The 19,187-nt window shown below is 39.3% G+C and overlaps 2 protein-coding genes across 3 annotated transcripts; both read left to right on the top strand.

Annotated features, from left to right (window-relative positions):
- Nucleotides 1–7,579: 7,579 nt before the first annotated feature.
- LOC100700639 (high-affinity choline transporter 1-like) lies at nt 7,580–15,330 on the top strand. The gene is made up of 9 exons (XM_013270961.3): nt 7,580–7,597; nt 8,134–8,323; nt 9,257–9,370; nt 9,989–10,144; nt 10,532–10,680; nt 10,817–10,960; nt 12,809–12,962; nt 13,047–13,264; nt 13,352–15,330. Exons 1-9 carry the CDS (start codon nt 7,595–7,597, stop codon nt 13,904–13,906), a joined length of 1,683 nt encoding a protein of 560 aa, XP_013126415.3. The 5' UTR covers nt 7,580–7,594; the 3' UTR covers nt 13,907–15,330.
- A 492-nt stretch (nt 15,331–15,822) lies between these two features.
- Nucleotides 15,823–19,043, top strand: ttc9c (tetratricopeptide repeat domain 9C). Of its 2 annotated transcripts, none has more exons than XM_003444724.5 (4): nt 15,823–15,941; nt 16,921–17,275; nt 17,411–17,593; nt 18,702–19,043. In XM_003444724.5, the coding sequence occupies exons 2-4, from the start codon at nt 16,942–16,944 to the stop codon at nt 18,857–18,859; spliced, it is 675 nt and encodes a 224-aa protein (XP_003444772.1). In that variant the 5' UTR covers nt 15,823–15,941; nt 16,921–16,941; the 3' UTR covers nt 18,860–19,043. The 2 variants fall into 2 exon arrangements, with proteins under 2 accessions (XP_003444772.1, XP_005467609.1); XM_005467552.4 differs by having other exon boundaries at nt 15,823–15,946.
- The last annotated feature ends 144 nt before the right edge of the window (nt 19,044–19,187 follow it).

Below are 19,187 nucleotides of genomic sequence, written 5' to 3'. Positions count from 1 at the left end.
ATGTACTTTAACTGCAGACTGTCAGCTTTTATTTGAGGGTATTTACATCCAAATCAGGTGAACGGTGTAGGAATTACAACAGTTTGCATATGTGCCTCCCACTTGTTAAGGGACCAAAAGTAATGGGACAATTGGTGTCTCAGCTGTTCCATGGCCAGGTGTGTGTTATTCCCTCATTACCCCAGTTACAATGAGCAGATAAAAGGTCCAGAGTTCATTTCAAGTGTGCTATTTGCATTTGGAACCTGTCGCTGTCAACTGCCAAGATGAGATCAAAAGAGCTGTCACTATCAGTGAAGCAAGCCATCATTAGGCTGAAAAAACAAAACAAACCCATCAGAGAGCAAATACATTAGGCGTGGCCAAAACAACTGTTTGGAACATTCTCAAAAAGAAGGAACGCAGGGGTGAGCTCAGCAACACTAAAAGACCCGGAAGACCACGGAAAACAGCTGTGGTGGATGATTGAAGAATCCTTTTCCTGGTGAAGAAAACACCCTTCACAACAGTTGGCCAGATCAAGAACACTCTCCAGGAGTTATGTGTATGTGTGTCAAAGTCAACAATCAAGAGAAGACTCCACCAGTATGAATACAGAGGGTTCACCACAAGATGTAAGCCATTGGTGAGCCCCAAAAACAGGAAGGCCAGATTAGAGTTTGCCAAACGACATCTAAAAAAGCCTTCACAGTTTTGGAACAACATCCTATGGACAGACGAGACCAAGATCAACTTGTACCAGAGTGATGGGAAGAGAAGAGAATGGAGAAGGAAAGGAACTGCTTATGATCCTAAGCATACTTAACATTATCTTGTATTATTGATGATGTGACTGCTGACAAAAGCAGCACGATGAAGCTGGAGCTGAACAACAACACCCTGATAACGACTGTGTTGAGACTGTTCTTCCCTTTCTATGCAAGGCCACCTGGGTTGGCTGGAAGACTGTTTACTTAGCCTGGCAGGGTGAAGGACACTGTCTCAGCTGAACTCTGGACACATACTCATATACACTCATCCCCCCCTCCCCCCTCCAAACGCCTTCGACGCTTATTCCCTTCCGATGCTGACGGTGGATCATGGAGACCAGCGCATAGGCTGCAGGCCCGGATGTACTGTGTACATTGGCTGTCTCTCACCCTTTACCCATCCCTGTTGCTTGTCATGTGTTTCTTTGGTGTATTATGAGTTTTTTCATGTGCTATGTGCAGAGGTGTTTTTTTTCTGTTCTCAAACTGATCTCCCTGTTGGAGCTCAGTCTGGGGGGAGTTATGTTTTTTTTCTCCTTATCTTTCCTCATGTTGTGCTTTTCCATGTTATACCCCTCTGACCTGTCTTCCCCATGTGATGTTTGTGTAATGTATGTATGGTCGGATGGGTAAGGCGGCGCTGGCACGGCTGGCAGCCTTAACCCAATTTCCCTCGGGATGAATAAAGTACAATCAAATGGTTATAATTAAAAAACTTTTATTTTCATGTTGCAGCATGTTTGATACACGTCCTAGGTATAAATTCACTAGCTGGGAAATTTCTGTATGTTGTTTGCATGTTGTAACATCAATAATAGCTGAATTAGTAACTGTTTGTAAATCCCTTTTGTGAACACTCATTATTTTTCATATAGTTATTGAATAATATTGAATATTCATTTTCATTTAGTTTGTATATATTAAGTTAAGCAACAGGAAACACCTAAAAGTTCTGTATCAAAGTAACATACTTTGATACCGCAATAGTACTTGCACCTGTATGGAAAATTCCAGGTGCAAGTACAGGCTGAAGTGTGGTTGTTTGCAACATCGTTGATGTGGTTTCGTCACTTTGAAATGAATCCTTGGCCAGTGTACTATCAAATTTCTTGGTGTTCTTTTCCACTCATGTACAAGCCAGACCACCACCAGTTTTTTGGCCCATCTACAGCATATGCAGCATTCCTTTTGCATTTCGTATCCTAATGCCTATATTCAGCTTGTCTGCTGCATCCAGCACCAGCACCTGAACTTTGGCTGTACTTACTATATGTATTCTTGCTTTTTGTCTCATCTGAGCCTGATAAACATTGCATCCCCCTTTGGCTTTAATGAAGCTATGAATTGTTCATAGCATAGTTGTTCCATTTCAAACAGGCAGCTTTTGAAACTGGCACTGCTCTAGTTTGATTTATACCATAAAACCATGACACATGTGACTTCGGACAGATAGGTGGAGAATAGAATAGAATAGAATTCAACTTTATTGTCATTGCACATGTCACAAGTACAAGGCAACGAAATGCAGTTTGCATCCATCCAGAAAGTGCTTTGGCAATAATATAGATATATTACAAAATATGAATCTATTATAGGTATGTTACAATGTACACAGTATGAAGGTATGTTATGAATATGCTATAACTATAAGTATGTACAGGTTGTAGTGAGTTTACAGGCTATGAACAGGATATAAATATGGTTAAAAATATGAAAACTATTCAGAAATATGAAACTATACAGATTGTAGATATACAATTGTGAGTATTAATAAATAGTTGTAGAAGTATAATTATTGTATTGTACAGAATGATTGTCTATACAGAATTTACAGTAGAGAAACAATGTTACTGACATCTGAATGTTTGGTGATCACTTAACAAACTCACGATGTAGATCAATCTATCTATCGATCTAGATATGCTTACATGTATTAGTTGTATTAGATGCATTAGATGGTCTGTTTACCCTTGCCTTGTGTGTTTTTGATTCTTGGCTTCATGACCTTTTTGGATTGTGCTTTGGCTTTTCAAACATTCTGGATTTGACCTTGATAAAAAGTTATTTTTTGTGTCAGCTGAGCCTGATTTTGAGTCCTGCAACTGAGTACTACTTCTTCCTACGACCCTTGACGAAATGGTAAGTTAACTATTGTTACGGGTTCAAATATCGAGGGAGGGCACAAAAACAACAATTGGTCCAGGAGAGTCGGTCAAACAATGATTTTAATGAACACACGCGTGGGGAGATGAACACTGCACACAGTCAGCATCAATCTCTGCCCAATAATACACAAGCAGTCCTTTTTATAGCATCAGGGTATTGTTTATGACGCCCCCTCCTGCGTCAAGCAGATACAGTACATACATGAGTTTCAAAGACACATGTGTCCTGTTGACAACTTTTGACACATTTAAAAGGACATCTTCTTCTTCCCGAGGCCAGGTCCTTCCCGGTAATCTTCTAACTCTGCTTATCCCCTAGAACAAACTGTCTCTTTTGCAAACATAATCTTACAGCTACAAGGTTTTGCAAACTATTATTTGAATATTTGAACTCTTACCTAAACATGAGTCTAACTACTGTTTCACGACCTCAGCATCCACTCGGCCTCACTCCGCCCATTGACACTTCTGACCTTTTGCCAGACAGAAGCTCTCTGTGATATGTGTAGTAATCTTAACTAAGAACATATGTAATCTACTGAATAGATGCTTCACCAAAATGCCACTACTCAAAGCTTAATAAAAAGGATATAAATGAATAAAGAAATACTAATGGATAACCTGATACAGTGGCTTGCAAAAGTATTCGGCCCCCTTGAACTTTTCCACATTTTCTCACATTACAGCCACAAACATGAATCAATTTTATTGGAATTCCACGTGAAAGACCAATACAAAGCTGTGTACATGTGAGAAGTGGAACGAAAATCATACATGATTCCAAACATTTTTTACAAATAAATAACTGCAAAGTGGGGTGTGCGTAATTATTCAGCCCCCTGAGTCAATACTTTGTAGAACCACCTTCTGCTGCAATTACAGCTGCCAGTCTTTTAGGGTATGTCTCTACCAGCTTTGCACATCTAGAGACTGAAATCCTTGCCCATTCTTCTTTGCAGAACAGCTCCAGCTCAGTCAGATTAGATGGACAGCGTTTGTGAACAGCAGTTTTCAGATCTTGCCACAGATTCTCGATTGGATTTAGATCTGGACTTTGACTGGGCCATTCTAACACATGGATATGTTTTGTTTTAAACCATTCCATTGTTGCCCTGGCTTTATGTTTAGGGCCGTTGTCCTGCTGGAAGGTGAACCTCCGCCCCAGTCTCAAGTCTTTTGCAGACTCCAAGAGGTTTTCTTCCAAGATTGCCCTGTATTTGGCTCCATCCATCTTCCCATCAACTCTGACCAGCTTCCCTGTCCCTGCTGAAGAGAAGCACCCCCAGAGCATGATGCTGCCACCACCATATTTGACAGTGGGGATGGTGTGTTCAGAGTGATGTGCAGTGTTAGTTTTCCGCCACACATAGCGTTTTGCATTTTGGCCAAAAAGTTCCATTTTGGTCTCATCTGACCAGAGCACCTTCTTCCACATGTTTTCTGTGTCCCCCACATGGCTTGTGGCAAACTGCAAACGGGACTTCTTATGGTTTTCTGTTAACAATGGCTTTCTTCTTGCCACTCTTCCATAAAGGCCAACTTTGTGCAGTGCACGACTAATAGTTGTCCTATGGACAGATTCCCCCACCTGAGCTGTAGATCTCTGCAGCTCGTCCAGAGTCATCATGGGCCTCTTGGCTGCATTTCTGATCAGCGCTCTCCTTGTTCGGCCTGTGAGTTTAGGTGGACGGCCTTGTCTTGGTAGGTTTACAGTTGTGCCATAGTCCTTCCATTTCTGAATGATGGCTTGAACAGTGCTCCGTGGGATGTTCAAGGCTTGGGAAATCTTTTTGTAGCCTAAGCCTGCTTTAAATTTCTCAATAACTTTATCCCTGACCTGTCTGGTGTCTAAATCCAATCGAAAATGTGGCAAGATCTGACAACTGCTGTTCACAAACGCTGTCCATCTAATCTGACTGAGCTGGAGCTGTTTTGCAAAGAAGAATGGGCAAGGATTTCAGTCTCTAGATGTGCAAAGCTGGTAGAGACATACCCTAAAAGACTGGCAGCTGTAATTGCAGCAAAAGGTGGTTCTACAAAGTATTGACTCAGGGGGCTGAATAATTACGCACACCCCACTTTTCAGTTATTTATTTGTAAAAAATGTTTGGAATCATGTATGATTTTCGTTCCACTTCTCACGTGTACACCACTTTGTATTGGTCTTTCATGTGGAATTTCAATAAAATTGATTCATGTTTGTGGCTGTAATGTGACAAAATGTGGGAAAGTTCAAGGGGGCCGAATACTTTTGCAAGCCACTGTATATGTGTTTTGTAAGCGTGTTCTTTCCATAGCTCAAAGACTGAGCTTCAACTCTTCATGAAATGCAATATGTGTATACAATAATTATAGCTGCACCTGTAATAAAAATGTTAATATGAGATTATGACAATACCTGTAATACAAGTTTTAACACAAGGCCAACCGCTTCAATAAATGCTTTGATGAAATGATAATTAATGCAATGGTAATGATGATGATTATGAATAGTAGCAGTAAAATATTTATCTAAACTCCACACTATGAAAATGTCTGTGAAATTGTATCATGTACAAAAATTTGTGGTAATTGTTCATGTTTTTTTAAAGAGAAAATAGTCAGTGAATCTCCATTCATATAAAGTATAAATGCTAAGTGACCTCTGTGGTCTGGCAAAGCATTGTGCAGCATGGAAGCTCAGTTGTTTCCCCGCTAGTTATTTTTAATGTTTATATATTATACAGTATACAATATACAATGTGCACTTCATATATATTATATGTTGCATACTGGGCCACCTATACATTTAATCTACAGTCATCCATTGAAGCAATGTTTGTGCTGATGTTAAAGCCAAAGGAGATTTGGAGCTCTACAGTTATTAAGTCAGCAGAGTGTTGGTGACTCACCATTCAGGGACCCTGCTTTTTTACTTTACGTGGTCTGACACTTTGTGGCTGAGTTCATGTGGTTCCTCAACACTCCCACTTTGCAGTAATACAACCTGAAGGTTGTTGAATGCTTAGGAGTGAAACAAAACTCACAAAACTAACTTGTTGCAATGGCGGTATCTTCTTACAGAACCATGCTGGAATCCAGTGAGCTCTTTAGAGCTACAGATTCGTTCACAAATGTTTGTAAAGACAGACTGCATGGCTAGGTGCTTGAATTGATTTCCATTTAGTCCTTCCATGTTTAATAGTCTTACTACCCACATAGCAACTGGAACTTCTTTGACTTTAGAGGGCAAAATATTTCTTCATAACCCTGTTCCCCCCAAAAAACAACGTTAGGACATGTACAGTTTAAATAAAAGAATTTATTTTTACAGGAAAAAAATATATGACAAAATTATAGTGAAAGGTGGAATGTTTTAATGTATCTATAACACGTTGGCAACAAAGAGCTTCCCCTTATGAGACACTGTGAATACCATTTCTTAGTAGTAAGGTGATGCCTAAATACATACAAGACTTGTATGGACTTGCTGGTAAGACCATATGAAATGTAAATGGATGCTATTTTTTATTATCCACCCAATATGTTCACATTGCTCTGGGTCCCTATATGACTTTTTAAGCAGTGATAAAACATTTCCCTCATTCTCGTTAATGTTAGATGACCTGATTCAGCACAGAGGACAGCTACCCGTAGCATCCTGGTGTAGTTCCTTTTATTTCTGTTTTTAAAAATCAGCTCTTTCTTGCCATTGTGGAGTAATTGGCAAATGCAATTATCTATCAGTTATCCGTCTGTCTGAGTAGAGAGAGGAATAACAAAGTGCATCAGGTAGAGCAATTTATTCAAACAAGTCCCACATAATCATCTAACAGCCCATCTCCTGGTATTTCCACACTCCCAAATCTGTGCTGGGAGACAGCATACCTTCACAGCTCCTGAAGGAGATGCACTACTTGTGAAACCTGAATGGGCTGCAGGTACCGATTCATACTAACAGTACTGCTAACATCACTTTAACTGGAGAAAAAATCATTCAAGAGGGGATCAAAAGGTGTCTGTGGTCACCCCCTGAAACACATTTTTCTTTTGCAGGGGCTGCAACTGTTGATATTTTCATTTTTAAAAAATGCATAAAGATTAGTTTTATGGATCTTTTGTTGTAAAAACTGTCTAAATCTGTTTGCTAGTTTTAGTAAGATGAAAATAAAAACACTGGCTTTTAGTAGTTTCAAAGCAAAGTGTCAGCAGTCATTTCTGAAATGCTAAATTTAAAGGCATTTTCTTTTCCAAATCAAACTGCAAACCCGTTAATGAAGACTGAAATCTCTGCAAGGAAACAGTGGCAGTGGCATGAACTTGCATACTTTATTTCTTTACTTGGTGTGATCCATAAAGTTTCTCACAAAATGCTGTCATCCATAAAAGTGTGTAAACTTAATATCCTTCATTCCAATAAAAGTGGACGCCTGCCAAACAATGGGCTGGATTTCAACAGTACTACAAACTGCTGCCTCCAACATACCTTGAGGCTGAATCCACACCTCTTTGAAAACAGGTTTACAAGTGGAAAATTACAAATGTAAAAGGAGTAGGATTGTTGAGCTGGACTGAAGGTTAGCAAGAGTGATGGAGCACTAGCAATAGATCAGACTAATGATAACAATTCCAAGTTTGCAAGAAATGTGCATTACTGAATACTACAAGACTTGTAGCATTTGTTCCACACATGGCACAACGATGGTAACTACATTAAATTATTCATGAATATTAATAAGTATTAATGACAGAGCGTGTCATTAATGATGCTACTACTATTACTAACAGTAAAATCACAAGCTTTAATTTTCTAAGCTTCACTCAAAGTGGCAGTTTTTGTTAGACAGTTGCTACTCAGATTGATTTGTTAACTCCATATTAATTTCACTATTAGTATAAACTCAAAGTTAGTCTATGCAGCTCTGGTTATTCCAACAGGTAGGAATAATAACTGTGTATACTCGATAGCCATCCATACATTTGCTTGTGCATGTCACAGTGTGAGAGGAAGGCTACTCCCTGGACAAAGGCATTACAGACAAAGGCAGTGCATTACAGCACCTACAGTTTTGAGATTATCTGAACAGGGATCTGCTCCTATTTTTCCTTTGTGTTCTGTTTGTGAGCTTTGTTATTGAGCAACACCACTCCAGCTCTACATCAGGAGGCAGATCATGCTTATTTAGCAGTAGGTATTTGAGAGAGCTAGTAGGAGCCATTGTCTGTCTGTCTGTCTGCAGCGCACGATGACCCTCAACGTCCCAGGCCTGGTGGTGATGGTACTGTTTTACCTGATGGTGCTGGGTACCGGACTGTGGGCCTCGAGGAAGTCCAAGGGGTTAGAGAAAGACAGCAAAGCAGACCGGAGAGAGATCACGCTGTTGGGCAACAGAGGGATCAGTCTGGCGGTGGGAGTCTTCACCATGACAGGTTAGCATGCAGTGTGTAGGAAAAATGGTGAATGTGGGAGAAATTTTAAAATATATATGTACGTATGTATATACAGTATATATATATGTAGACATCAGAAAGGTAAATAAACACTCCATTTTCAAAAAACTAGAATTTTCTGGCGGTTATTTCTCGGTTCAGGTTTTAAAAAGTTAAATACATAATTAGATAACTGCAGCAGCCTCATATGCAAACACCAATGCTGAAGAGCAAAGCTGTAGTGAGCCAATTTTTTTTCTGTTCTGTGCAAAAAAGAAAAGAAATAAAGTTGGAGCTCGATTCTCATAGACAATAACAAAATTATTGCATGGCTTAGTTTGTTAAAATTTGTTTAATATCATTTAGTGTCACTGCAGAAAGGATGTGTATTGTGCAAACAGGCACCTCATTGTGCCCTTTACATTATTCTTTATTGGTAGTGAAAAACAATTATGAATCAAAGCTTGGTTGGTCATTCCATGGCACAGGAATCATGCCTGTAGATATGTTTTTTTAAATAGTATTTTGTTCATTTCTGAAGAAATACACCTTAAAACAGTTAAAAATGGCTCCTACAAGTGAGGCTGTTCAGTATGCTGTTGCTTTAGATTTGATCTGTCCCAGCCTGCATCTGAGTTTTTATTTTATGACCTCATGCAGTCTCTCTCTCGCTCTGCTGCCAAGTAATTGATTTATATTGCCAGATAACATCAAATACTGCTGTGTTTGATGTTATCTTTCCAAAGCTAATAGTGTCATCAGTAAAAATAAAAAAATTAAACTAGTTGAACTTACATTAAGATTTTGCCCATTTAGCAAACGGGCACACTTAATAAGACACAATAGCAAAGACAAAGCATGTTTTGTGTGTGTGTGTGTGTGTGTGTGTGTGTGTGTGTGTGTGTGTGTACATTCATGCTGTGCTCCCTGTAGCTACATTTATAGGAGGCGGCTTCATTGTTGGCCTGACGGAGATTGTGTACACTCCAACTCTGGGACTCACCTGGGCGGTCATGCCAGTGACAACAGCGCTGACTTTTATTGTTGGTAAGTTTTACAGCGTGTGTGATTTCATTTCAGTGTGTTTCCAAAGCTTCATGCAGTATGTTCCTGCACAATATCTGTATTTTGTTTCACATTCTGGTGAGTTTGAAATGTCACACTGACCCTCATATGATGCTGCAAGTGGAGGAACACATTCAACTTAGTAAAAACTGTAGTACAGCATTTATGTCCATCGCTGGTAGACATAAATGCTAGATATAGATGGACCTGATAAACGCAGATCCATCTTATTAGTGCAATAATGGATTTGCATACGATTATTTAGAATATATTAAAAAGGAACTCTGCTGATCTAACAAATCAGTATGAGATCAGTGGAAAAGTACTGCAGACATGGAAAAAAAAACCTGATATAATGCCTTTTACAGTTCCGGGAGCTGGAAGTCAGTACTGTGACTGATGGATACAAGTTTAAAAATTTAAAAAGTCTGGGTGTGGTGAAAAGTTTTGGCAATGCTTTGTAACAAACAAACAAACTATCTATTATGAATTTGACAGATTTAAAGAACATTAATTATCAGATCACAGACTTCAAGCAGTGGCACTCCTGTGCAGGCAGGAACATAACTTTTCCTCTCTTTTTGTGATTGATCCATTGAGGTGGACTTTTCTTTGCCAAGCCAATGAGGGAGAGGAAATATGTGACAATGATGGACCCCTTCCAGATCAAGTATGGAAGGTTAATAAGTGGAGTGCTTTCTGTGGTTCTGGTCATTTCTGATGTAATCTGGGTGACAGGAACTCTTATCGGCTTAGGTAAGTGGAACCAATGCAAAGGAAAACAATAAAAATAACACACAAACAAGCTTAAGACAACTGCGCACTGATTGTGCACCAGAGTAATTATAAAGATAATGTTTTTGATATATGACCATGTGAAATGCTCAGACGTGTTTTATGGGTAATAATCACAGGGAAAGTCTTGCAAGGAATGCAGGATTTTAATTATATTACTGCGAGACTCGCAGCTGTTGTGCTCCATAAAATCCAGTCAGGTCCCTGTGCTTTTTATCAGTCTTGCATATTTTAAGTCTGTGAATATTACACAGAAGTTATGAATCAACATTTAATTGACTCATATTGAAGTGTGCTGTTGGTACTATCACCTAAAACTGAATGGGCATGATTCTGTCACTCCTGTAGGAGCAACAATAAGCGTGATCCTGGGTTTGTCCTACACTGTTTCCATTTGGATCTCTGCCACAGTAGCCATCATTTACACATTAATGGGAGGCCTCTACTCTGTAGCCTACACAGACATCATACAGCTAACTCTCATATTCTTCAGTATGGTGAGTTTACATTAAACATTTTTGACACCTAAGTTGGTCAACTTTGGCTCACCACAGCAGCAATCCCAGTAATTTATAAGGCAAAAATGAAAACTGTGAGAGCTTGAAACGACTGCTTCCTTGTTTATTTTTGTAGTGGCTCTGTGTCCCTTTCATCCTGATGAGCCCACACTCAGTTGACATTACCAAGACTGCTTTCAACTTTATCTACCAGGCACCTTGGATTGGTTCTGTGGAAAAAGAAGAGGCATGGCTATGGATTGACAATGTATTATTATTGGTAAGAATTAATTCTATCTTTTGCAGTAATTCCTAATTATTGGAGGAATAGATACCCGAGAGACCTCCACTGCTTTGAGGGAGTGGCTCAAGGGTCCAACAAGAAGCAACAGATGCATTCCTTTTTTTGCTTATTATATGGCTTTCTGTAACACGATTATAACAACAAAATCCAAATAAGTAATGTACTTTGAAAATGCAAATGAGCCACATCATAACTGTTAGTGTGCAGTCAATCTGTGGGTCATGCATGAATTGGGCTATTTCACTTAATCACCCACTGTAACATCAGCCAGTGGATAGTGAAATTCCTTCAGTGTAGTTCAATTCAATTTCATTTATATAGCACCAAATCACAACAACAACAGGAAAACCGAGCGAGCGCTGTGGCGACAGTGGAAAGGAAAAGCTCCCCTTTAACAGCCTTTAAACCTCCAGCAGAACCTGGCTAAGGGAGGCGTGGCTATCTGTAGCAACCGTTTGGGGTGAGGAGAGGACGAGAGACAGATATTAATAATAAGTAATGATTCAATGCAGAGAGGTCTGTTAAGACATAGGGGAATCATGGGAATCCCCCAGCAACCTACACCTATTGCAGTATAACCAAGGGAGGATTCAGGGTCACCTGATCCAGCCCTAACTGAAAGGAAAGTTTTAAGCTTAATCTTAAAAGTAGAGTGTCCATCTCCTGAATCCAAACTGTAAGCTAGTTTCACAGAGAGGAGCCTGAAAGCCGAAGGCTCTACCTCCCATTCTACTTTTAAATACTCTAGGAACAACAAGTAAGCCTGCAGTGCGAGAGCGAAGTGCTCAAATGGGGTGATATGGTACTATAAGGTCAGAGCCTTCAGTTTTCAGGCCCCTCTTCTATGGAACCAGCTTCCAGTTTGGATTCAGGAGACAGACACTATCTCTACTTTTAAGAGTAGGCTTAAAACTTTGCTCTTTGCTAAAGCATATAGTTAGGGCTGGATCAGGTGACCCTGAATCCTCCCTTAGTTATACTGCAATAGGTGTACGCTGCTGGGGGATTCCCATGATGCATTGAGTATTTCCTTTTCAGTCACCTTTCTCACTCAACATGTGTTGATAGACCTCTCTGCATTCAATCACATTTGTTATTAATCTCTGTCTCTCTTCCACAGCATATCTTTATCCTGTCTTCCTTCTCTCACCCCAACCCTGAGCCTGGTTCTGCCAGAGGTTTCTTCCTGTTAAAGGGGAGTTTTCCTTCCCACTGTTGCAAAGGTGCTTGCTCATAGGGGGCATATGATTGTTGAGTTTTTCTCTGTATGTATTATTGTAGGGTCTACTTTACAATATAAAGCGCCTTGAGGTGACTGTTGTTGTGATTTGATGCTGTATAAATAAAATTGAATTGAATTGAATTCTTATTTTCTTCAAGATGAAGATGTAAAATGTTCTAGCTTCACAGAGGGCTTACTTATAAAGCAGCAAACTATTTATAGACTAAATGATGATCTTTCTTTCACTATTTTGATACAGCTTTAAGTGTATGGGTTAATTACCCCAAATGTATGAATCATCTTTAATTAATTTTTGTTTGCTTGTTTTTTTGTTTATATGTATGGGGAAAGTTCTCAATAAAAAGACTTTATTTTAAAAAAAAAAACATACATACCTCAGAGGCAGGTATTGTATGACAATATGATATCATTTATTGTGTGATATGGTGATGTATAATATACTGTGTGAAGAGTGTGTGAGGTTTATTTGTGCAGCATGACAAACTGTACAGATTATTATGACTTGGCTATTAAAAATAAATTAATGGCATCAGTCACAGATTTAAAGTATTGTAGTCCTTAATTGTAATTTCTTTTTGAAGGGTTTAGGTAACCTTGGATATCAGGACTTCCACCAGAGGACTCTTTCAGCCTCCTCATCAAATACAGCCAGGATCACCTGCTTTATTGCAGTTCCTCTAGTCTTCATACTTGGAATCCCATCTGTGCTGATTGGAGCAGTCGCGGCATCAACAGGTACAACAACAGAGTGAACAACAAGTGTAAAAATGTTAATGAATTTATATGACTTTATATAACATTTTTATGTTTTTATACAAGACTGGAACATGACCTTATATGGCTCCCCATCCCCCTTCGAGCGAGGAGAGGTTGGTCAGGTTCTGCCAATTGCTCTGCAGTACCTCACTCCAAACTACATCTCCATCATTGGTATTGGAGCTGTAGCTGCTGCTGCGATGTCCTCAACAGACTCTGCACTATTATCCGCTGCCTCCATCTTCTCATCCAACATATATAAGAACATCCTAAGGACCACAGTAAGAGACCTGAAGGGGGAAGATTAGAGTTGTGGTTATGTCTTTTCTGTTTCAGTTTCCAGATTTTTTTTATTTATTTTTTTGCAGGCATCAGACAGGGAGCTCCAGTGGGTGATCCGTGTCACTGTGGTGCTGGTGGGCGTGGTTGGCACATCGCTCACCTTCCTAAACAACAGCATCATGGTTTTTTGGATCCTGGGCTCAGACATAACCTACACCATCATGTTCCCTCAACTAGTCTGCGTCCTCTTTTTCAACATCTCCAATGGTTATGGCTCCATCATGGGCTTGCTAGTTGGAGTGCTGCTGAGATTGCTCAGTGGTGAACCATCCATAGGGTTACCTGTTGTCCTTCACTTCCCGGGTTGCACTCTTGAAGATGACATGTATGTCCAGCGCTCTCCGGCCAGGACTATCTGCATGTTATCCACTATCTTTGTTACTTTGTTGTTCTCCTACTTGTCATCACTGCTCTTCAACAGAGGATTGATTTCTGAGAGGTGGGACGTATTCAAAGTGAAGGCCAACAAACAATCACAAAAACTAACATTAACGAGCAATGGCATCATCAAAACAGACGAGGAGAAGCCCGATGGTCAGAATGAAACTGAACTAATGCTAACCACCAGTCAGCCGGAGTGACAAACTAATGATTTAGTGGGATGCAGATGTATTTTTTATGGTGATATATTATCACACCTTCTATTTTTATGCCAAATATTTTGTGAAATGATCATGTTGGCCTTAGGACCTTGGAGGAATTCATTGTTTGTAATCAGTGCATGGTTTGTTCCTGTTTAAGTCCCTGTTAAAGAATACTATCATTGACTTACTTAAAAAAATACTTGAACCTTCTCTTTTTAGCACTTATATACACTTCTCAAAAGTTATTGCTTAGAAAAGGTTAAGGCTAAGCAGCTTACAGCTGTTGTACACAAATACTTCATAAATTACAATCTTTCTTATGTAGAGTTCAGTCCAGCAAAATAGCACAGTGTTACAGTCAGCCGTGTCCCAGACCAGACACTGCTGACCATCACATTATGCTTGATAGACTGAGATACTGGGTGGGTGTTTTAGGGTCTGCTTTGAAGTGGCTTGCTTCATATCTGTCTGAAAGATTCTCTTCCGTGGTTGTTTCTAAATTCAGGTCTCCTTCCACTTCTCTTGCCTCTGGTGTGCAACAAGGTTCTGTTTTGGGGGCCCTATTGTTTCTGGTATATCTGCTCCCTCTTCAGTATATTTCTCAGCGGTAGCAACAATTTTCTCAAGCTTAACAAAGAGAAAACAGAAGTTGTTACTGCCCCTGACAGACTTCTGCCTAATTTAAACTCTTGGTTCCCTTGTCACTTTTCAGGACGCTTAGGGTAGCTTATGACTCAGCTTTGACTTTGGATTCTCACATTAAGTCTCCGCCATGTGCTTTCTTTTATCATGTCATTGCACCTCTGCATTCTCAGTCATTTTTAAACATGTTGCTGTCATTAAATTTGAAACCAGCATTGTTTTTTTAAACATTTCTATTTCTAACATTTCTATATCGATTTGAAATGGTGTCCTTTTTAAACAAAGGTTTAAATAAAGGGGTTTAAATGATTTGCTGCTGCATTATGTTTTTACACAATTTCACTTTTTTTTTTAAATGTCATTTTGCATTATTGAGCTTGTGTCAATTGTGTTGTGTTTTCAGATTAATCTAGAGGTTTGTTGGTGTGAACTGCACTTTACATCTTAGAACAGTTTAAAAGTTTCTAAATTTCTAAAATTTTACAGGTGCTTTGTGATAAATGTGGGTTTTTTTCTTTTTTTAACTGGAATAATTATATTAGGGCATTTGCAGTTTTATCAATGAGTCATTATACAATTATGAAAGATTTTGAAATTGTAAAAAAACAAAAAGATTTTTTGTTGTGTATTTAAGAAAAAAATAAACCATCAGATAATTATATTTATCAATCTCCAGTATCAAATGTAAATTTTTCATGAGCTATTTTAGTTGCTGTGTGGTATTCTTGGTATAGCTCTGTTATCAGGACTCTGGAACCTGAAAAGTAGATTTTGAAAACATTGTTTAATAAATTCATCGCTGAAGTTAAAGATGGTCACCGTCATACTGAATATTCACTGAGTTTCAGACTTAATTTCAAACTTAATCTATACATGATTTAAGCAAATTGTGAAATCTACCTTGCCCAACTTTTCAATATTCACAGATTTTTTTATTAACTTCTCAATTTTAAAATCTTTGTTCATATAGCCTGTTCGTTTAATAATACAAACTATTACAGAGGCAATTGCGAGCTTATAAAAACATTTGACTATATACCATTCTCAGGGTTTCCCAAGTGTTATTTAGTATTTTAAATAATGTTTTGGGGCAATTTTTTCAGTAACTACGTTTACATTTTGTTCCAGAACAAGTGTAATTTACACCAAAAAAGTTCGTTTTAGTATTTTGTGCATGGATTACTTTCAAAATTATATTTAATAAAAACGAAGAGGCTGTATTTTGTGATAATTTGCTGACAATTCCTGCTTCGGCCTTATGGTGGCAGTAACGCTGCACACAGTTTGTGGGCGAGTCCATAGAAAGGCAAGCAAGGAAGCGCACGTGTGGCAACAACTAAGATGACTACCAGCTGAAAAGTAGCTATCCGTGGATTGTCGCTTCACTGGCGTAAGGCGAGAGAATGCATAATAATACAGCTTTCATGTAGCGAACCTCCTAAAATGCGCGAACATACGGGAAATAGTGAGTTAGCTAGTGTTCGAGGACGCGGGCTAGCTTGGCAGCCTGCTAGCTGTAGCGGTAGCTACAAACCCTGGACGTTTTGCCGCAAAAACGTCGGTTTACGTTTGGACCTGAGTGACGTGCTTTCTATTTGATTCGTAAAAAAATTTAATGTTGCCATGTAGCAATACTTAAAATAAAAAGCTGTAGACTTGCCGTCTGACATATTAAATATGGTGAAATGGCCAAAAACTACTGCTCTTGCGGTTTGTCTACCTTCTTATTAAAAGCAATGTGGCTCACTGTGTGACTGCCAGGTCATATGTGAGGTATTATAAGTAAAGGAGTAAAGTAGCAGAGGTGTGACAAACTGTTTTTCTTACACATAAGTGCTTTCTACCATTATATGCAGAGAATCTTTACACTGGAACAGGTGGTGTCGAGCCTTCTTAATGTCGATCAGACTCAGGTGGACTGTTGCGTGTAAACAGTGCTCGGTTGGTAATAAGGGGCAGAAACTGTACCCCTCAGTACCCCTCAAACTGTAAACTGAAAGTGTACCCCCACATTATTAAACCACCACCATCAGCAACCTGAACTACTGACACAAGGGTGGGCTCCATGTGTTCATGTTGTTGTCTTGACTCTGTTCTTGCCGTGTGATTGGCTGATTACATGTTTGTAGTATACAAGCTGTGGAACCTGTGCACCTAACAAGGTGGCCAGTGAGTGATTATGTATGCAAGTTATTTTAGCTCTTTTTTTGTTTCAATTAATGAGCAGTTAATGAACAGGTGTACCTAATAAAGTGGCCTGAACCTGTATGTTTCATAAGTCCTTAGATCTTTTTCTCTACATCTCACCACTTTATGTTTTAGGCTTTCTGTTTAAGAATAAACTAAAATGTGCTTTCTCACCCCAACAGCTGATTAGCTTCACTGCAGACATGGAGGGTGCTGGTGGGGAGGCTAGCCTAGATGTACAGGGGGCAGCGGCAGCAGCACCAAGCCTCTTTGGACACAAACCAAATTCTGCTAAGCCGGTTTCAGCTTTGCTAGAGGAAGCAGCCCAGCTGAAAACAGAAGGAAATGCTTTCTACAAGGACAAGAACATTCGCTCAGCCATTGGTCGTTATCACCGCGCTCTTCTGCTCCTGCGAAGCATTGACTCAGATGTGACGACATCAGTGAAAGGGTTTGGGCCTGAGACACCTGTGCTCACAGCTGAACAGGAGGCTTTAATGAGAAATACTCAAGTGGACTGCTACAACAACCTTGCTGGTAGGTAAATATCATTCTGAGATAATGTCATATTCTTTTAAAGCTGTTGAATTAGTAACTCTTTGAAAAACTGCTCTCTAGTCTCTAGTTTGATACAAGTGCCTCAGTATAATCATTTCTTTATATCTCTTCCAGCCTGTTTGCTGCAGAGAAAGATTGTTGATTATACTCGTGTGCAGGAGTACAGTCTGCGAGTGCTAAAGTGGCGACCAGGCAATGCCAAAGCGCTGTACAGGGCCGGGGTAGCCACTCTGGAGATGGGAGATGCAGAGACAGCCAAAGAGTACCTCATCCAGGCCTCTAAAGAGCAGCCTAATGGTAAAGACCCAGACTCTCATGATCGTTCAGAGCAAGTTGACATATATAGCCAGGTTTTTCTTCCCGCATATTACATTTTTAAGGACCACCAAAGAGGTTATAACCTTCTACCAAAGAGGTTATAACCTTCTACCAAAAGAAACATCTCCAGGGCTCTGATTGAAAATATGTTAGGTTTAATTTACTAAAGTTTAAAAACATTTCGGTTCATCAAATTGCATAAAATAAACACAAAATATATTCTGTTAACTCAGAACAGATGCCATAACTACATAACTACTAAATGAAGATAAACTTAAAAATAACAAGTCAGGAATTGATGGTTCCCTTGAAATTATTTATAACATAGTTATAAGTGAGCTCACCCCAGGTTTACATAAAGCATACAGTATGGGGGATTTTTCTGTATACTATGACGGCCACTTCGTTGCGGCGTTCCATGTATGCCCTGCCTGCTAGCATCTTGTACCCTCAAAAACATTAAACATTCATTCAGCTAGTTGCACTAGCTGGAAGCAGGAAAGAATAGCAATAATAAGTATCTGTAACTTTGATGAATAAGTTGTATTTTGTAGATGACTAACACAGAGCATGTCAAAACAGCAGTTCTTTGGTGGGAGCTGTTTTGTGTCCAAGTGACGTAAAATTTCTAAATTAATAAATGGTGAACAAGTAGCTCAATGTGGACACCTGTGCTCTCCAAGTGTATTTATTTTTCAGTCTACATTTGTAATCAGTCCACTGCCATAACCAAAAATTGTTCTTTTGTTACAATGTTATCCATTCAGAAATGGCAATAAATGCAATTAATATTAATACTCATCTTTAAAGTAAACAGTGAGCTCAGCTTTGGAAAAGCTTGCTGACCTCGTTTAACTTTGTGATCAATTAAATACATGAGTTAGAAGCGTCACCATTTCCCATATTTAATTAAAGCATGTTAGAAGACTCATATATGAGTCATTTCATTTTATCAAGAGCAGGTGGGTAACTTGTGCAGTTTTTTTTTTTCTCTGAAGGATATAGAGTTTCTCATAGTAATTTGAACATAGTTTGTCTGATCTTTTCTCTGGAGACCAGCGAGTTAATGTATACGTTTCTGCCACAGATGCCAATGTGAGGAAGTACCTGCAGAGGGCTGAGGAGAAACTCAGTCGGGACTTACAAAAAGAGAAAGCCATGTATCGAGGCATGTTTTCCTCCAACCAGAATGATCGCTCCAAGGATGGGATTAACCAAACCAGAAGAGCTGGCGACGGCGTTTAGCCCACGAGCTGAATGTGCCAAATGAAACCTCAGCCTGAGAGGCTGCTCCAACCTCAGACCACGCCACAAAGGAGTTAAAGAATGTTTACATGTCTTGAACGACTCTTGCTGTGTCTCCTTGGGAGAGGATTGACGTAAGCATAACAGACATTATACAGACTTGAGGAAAGCAGTCAGTTGGAAAGCAAAGATGTCACAGCTGAAAATAGAAAGGACAGAAAAGTTGGTTTCCTAGCAACACAGTCTAATATAGTTCACAAAATGCTTCTGAAAGCTAAAGAGGCTCTTCGTGCACTACTCAATTGCCTCTGTGATTGCAGTTGTTTGG

The sequence above is a fragment of the Oreochromis niloticus genome, linkage group LG2, assembly GCF_001858045.2.
Source record: "Oreochromis niloticus isolate F11D_XX linkage group LG2, O_niloticus_UMD_NMBU, whole genome shotgun sequence".
In the NCBI taxonomy this organism is placed as follows: Eukaryota; Metazoa; Chordata; class Actinopteri; order Cichliformes; family Cichlidae; genus Oreochromis; species Oreochromis niloticus.
The sequence above is the reverse complement of the archived record's forward strand: the minus strand, read 5'-3'. Positions and strand labels throughout refer to the sequence as shown.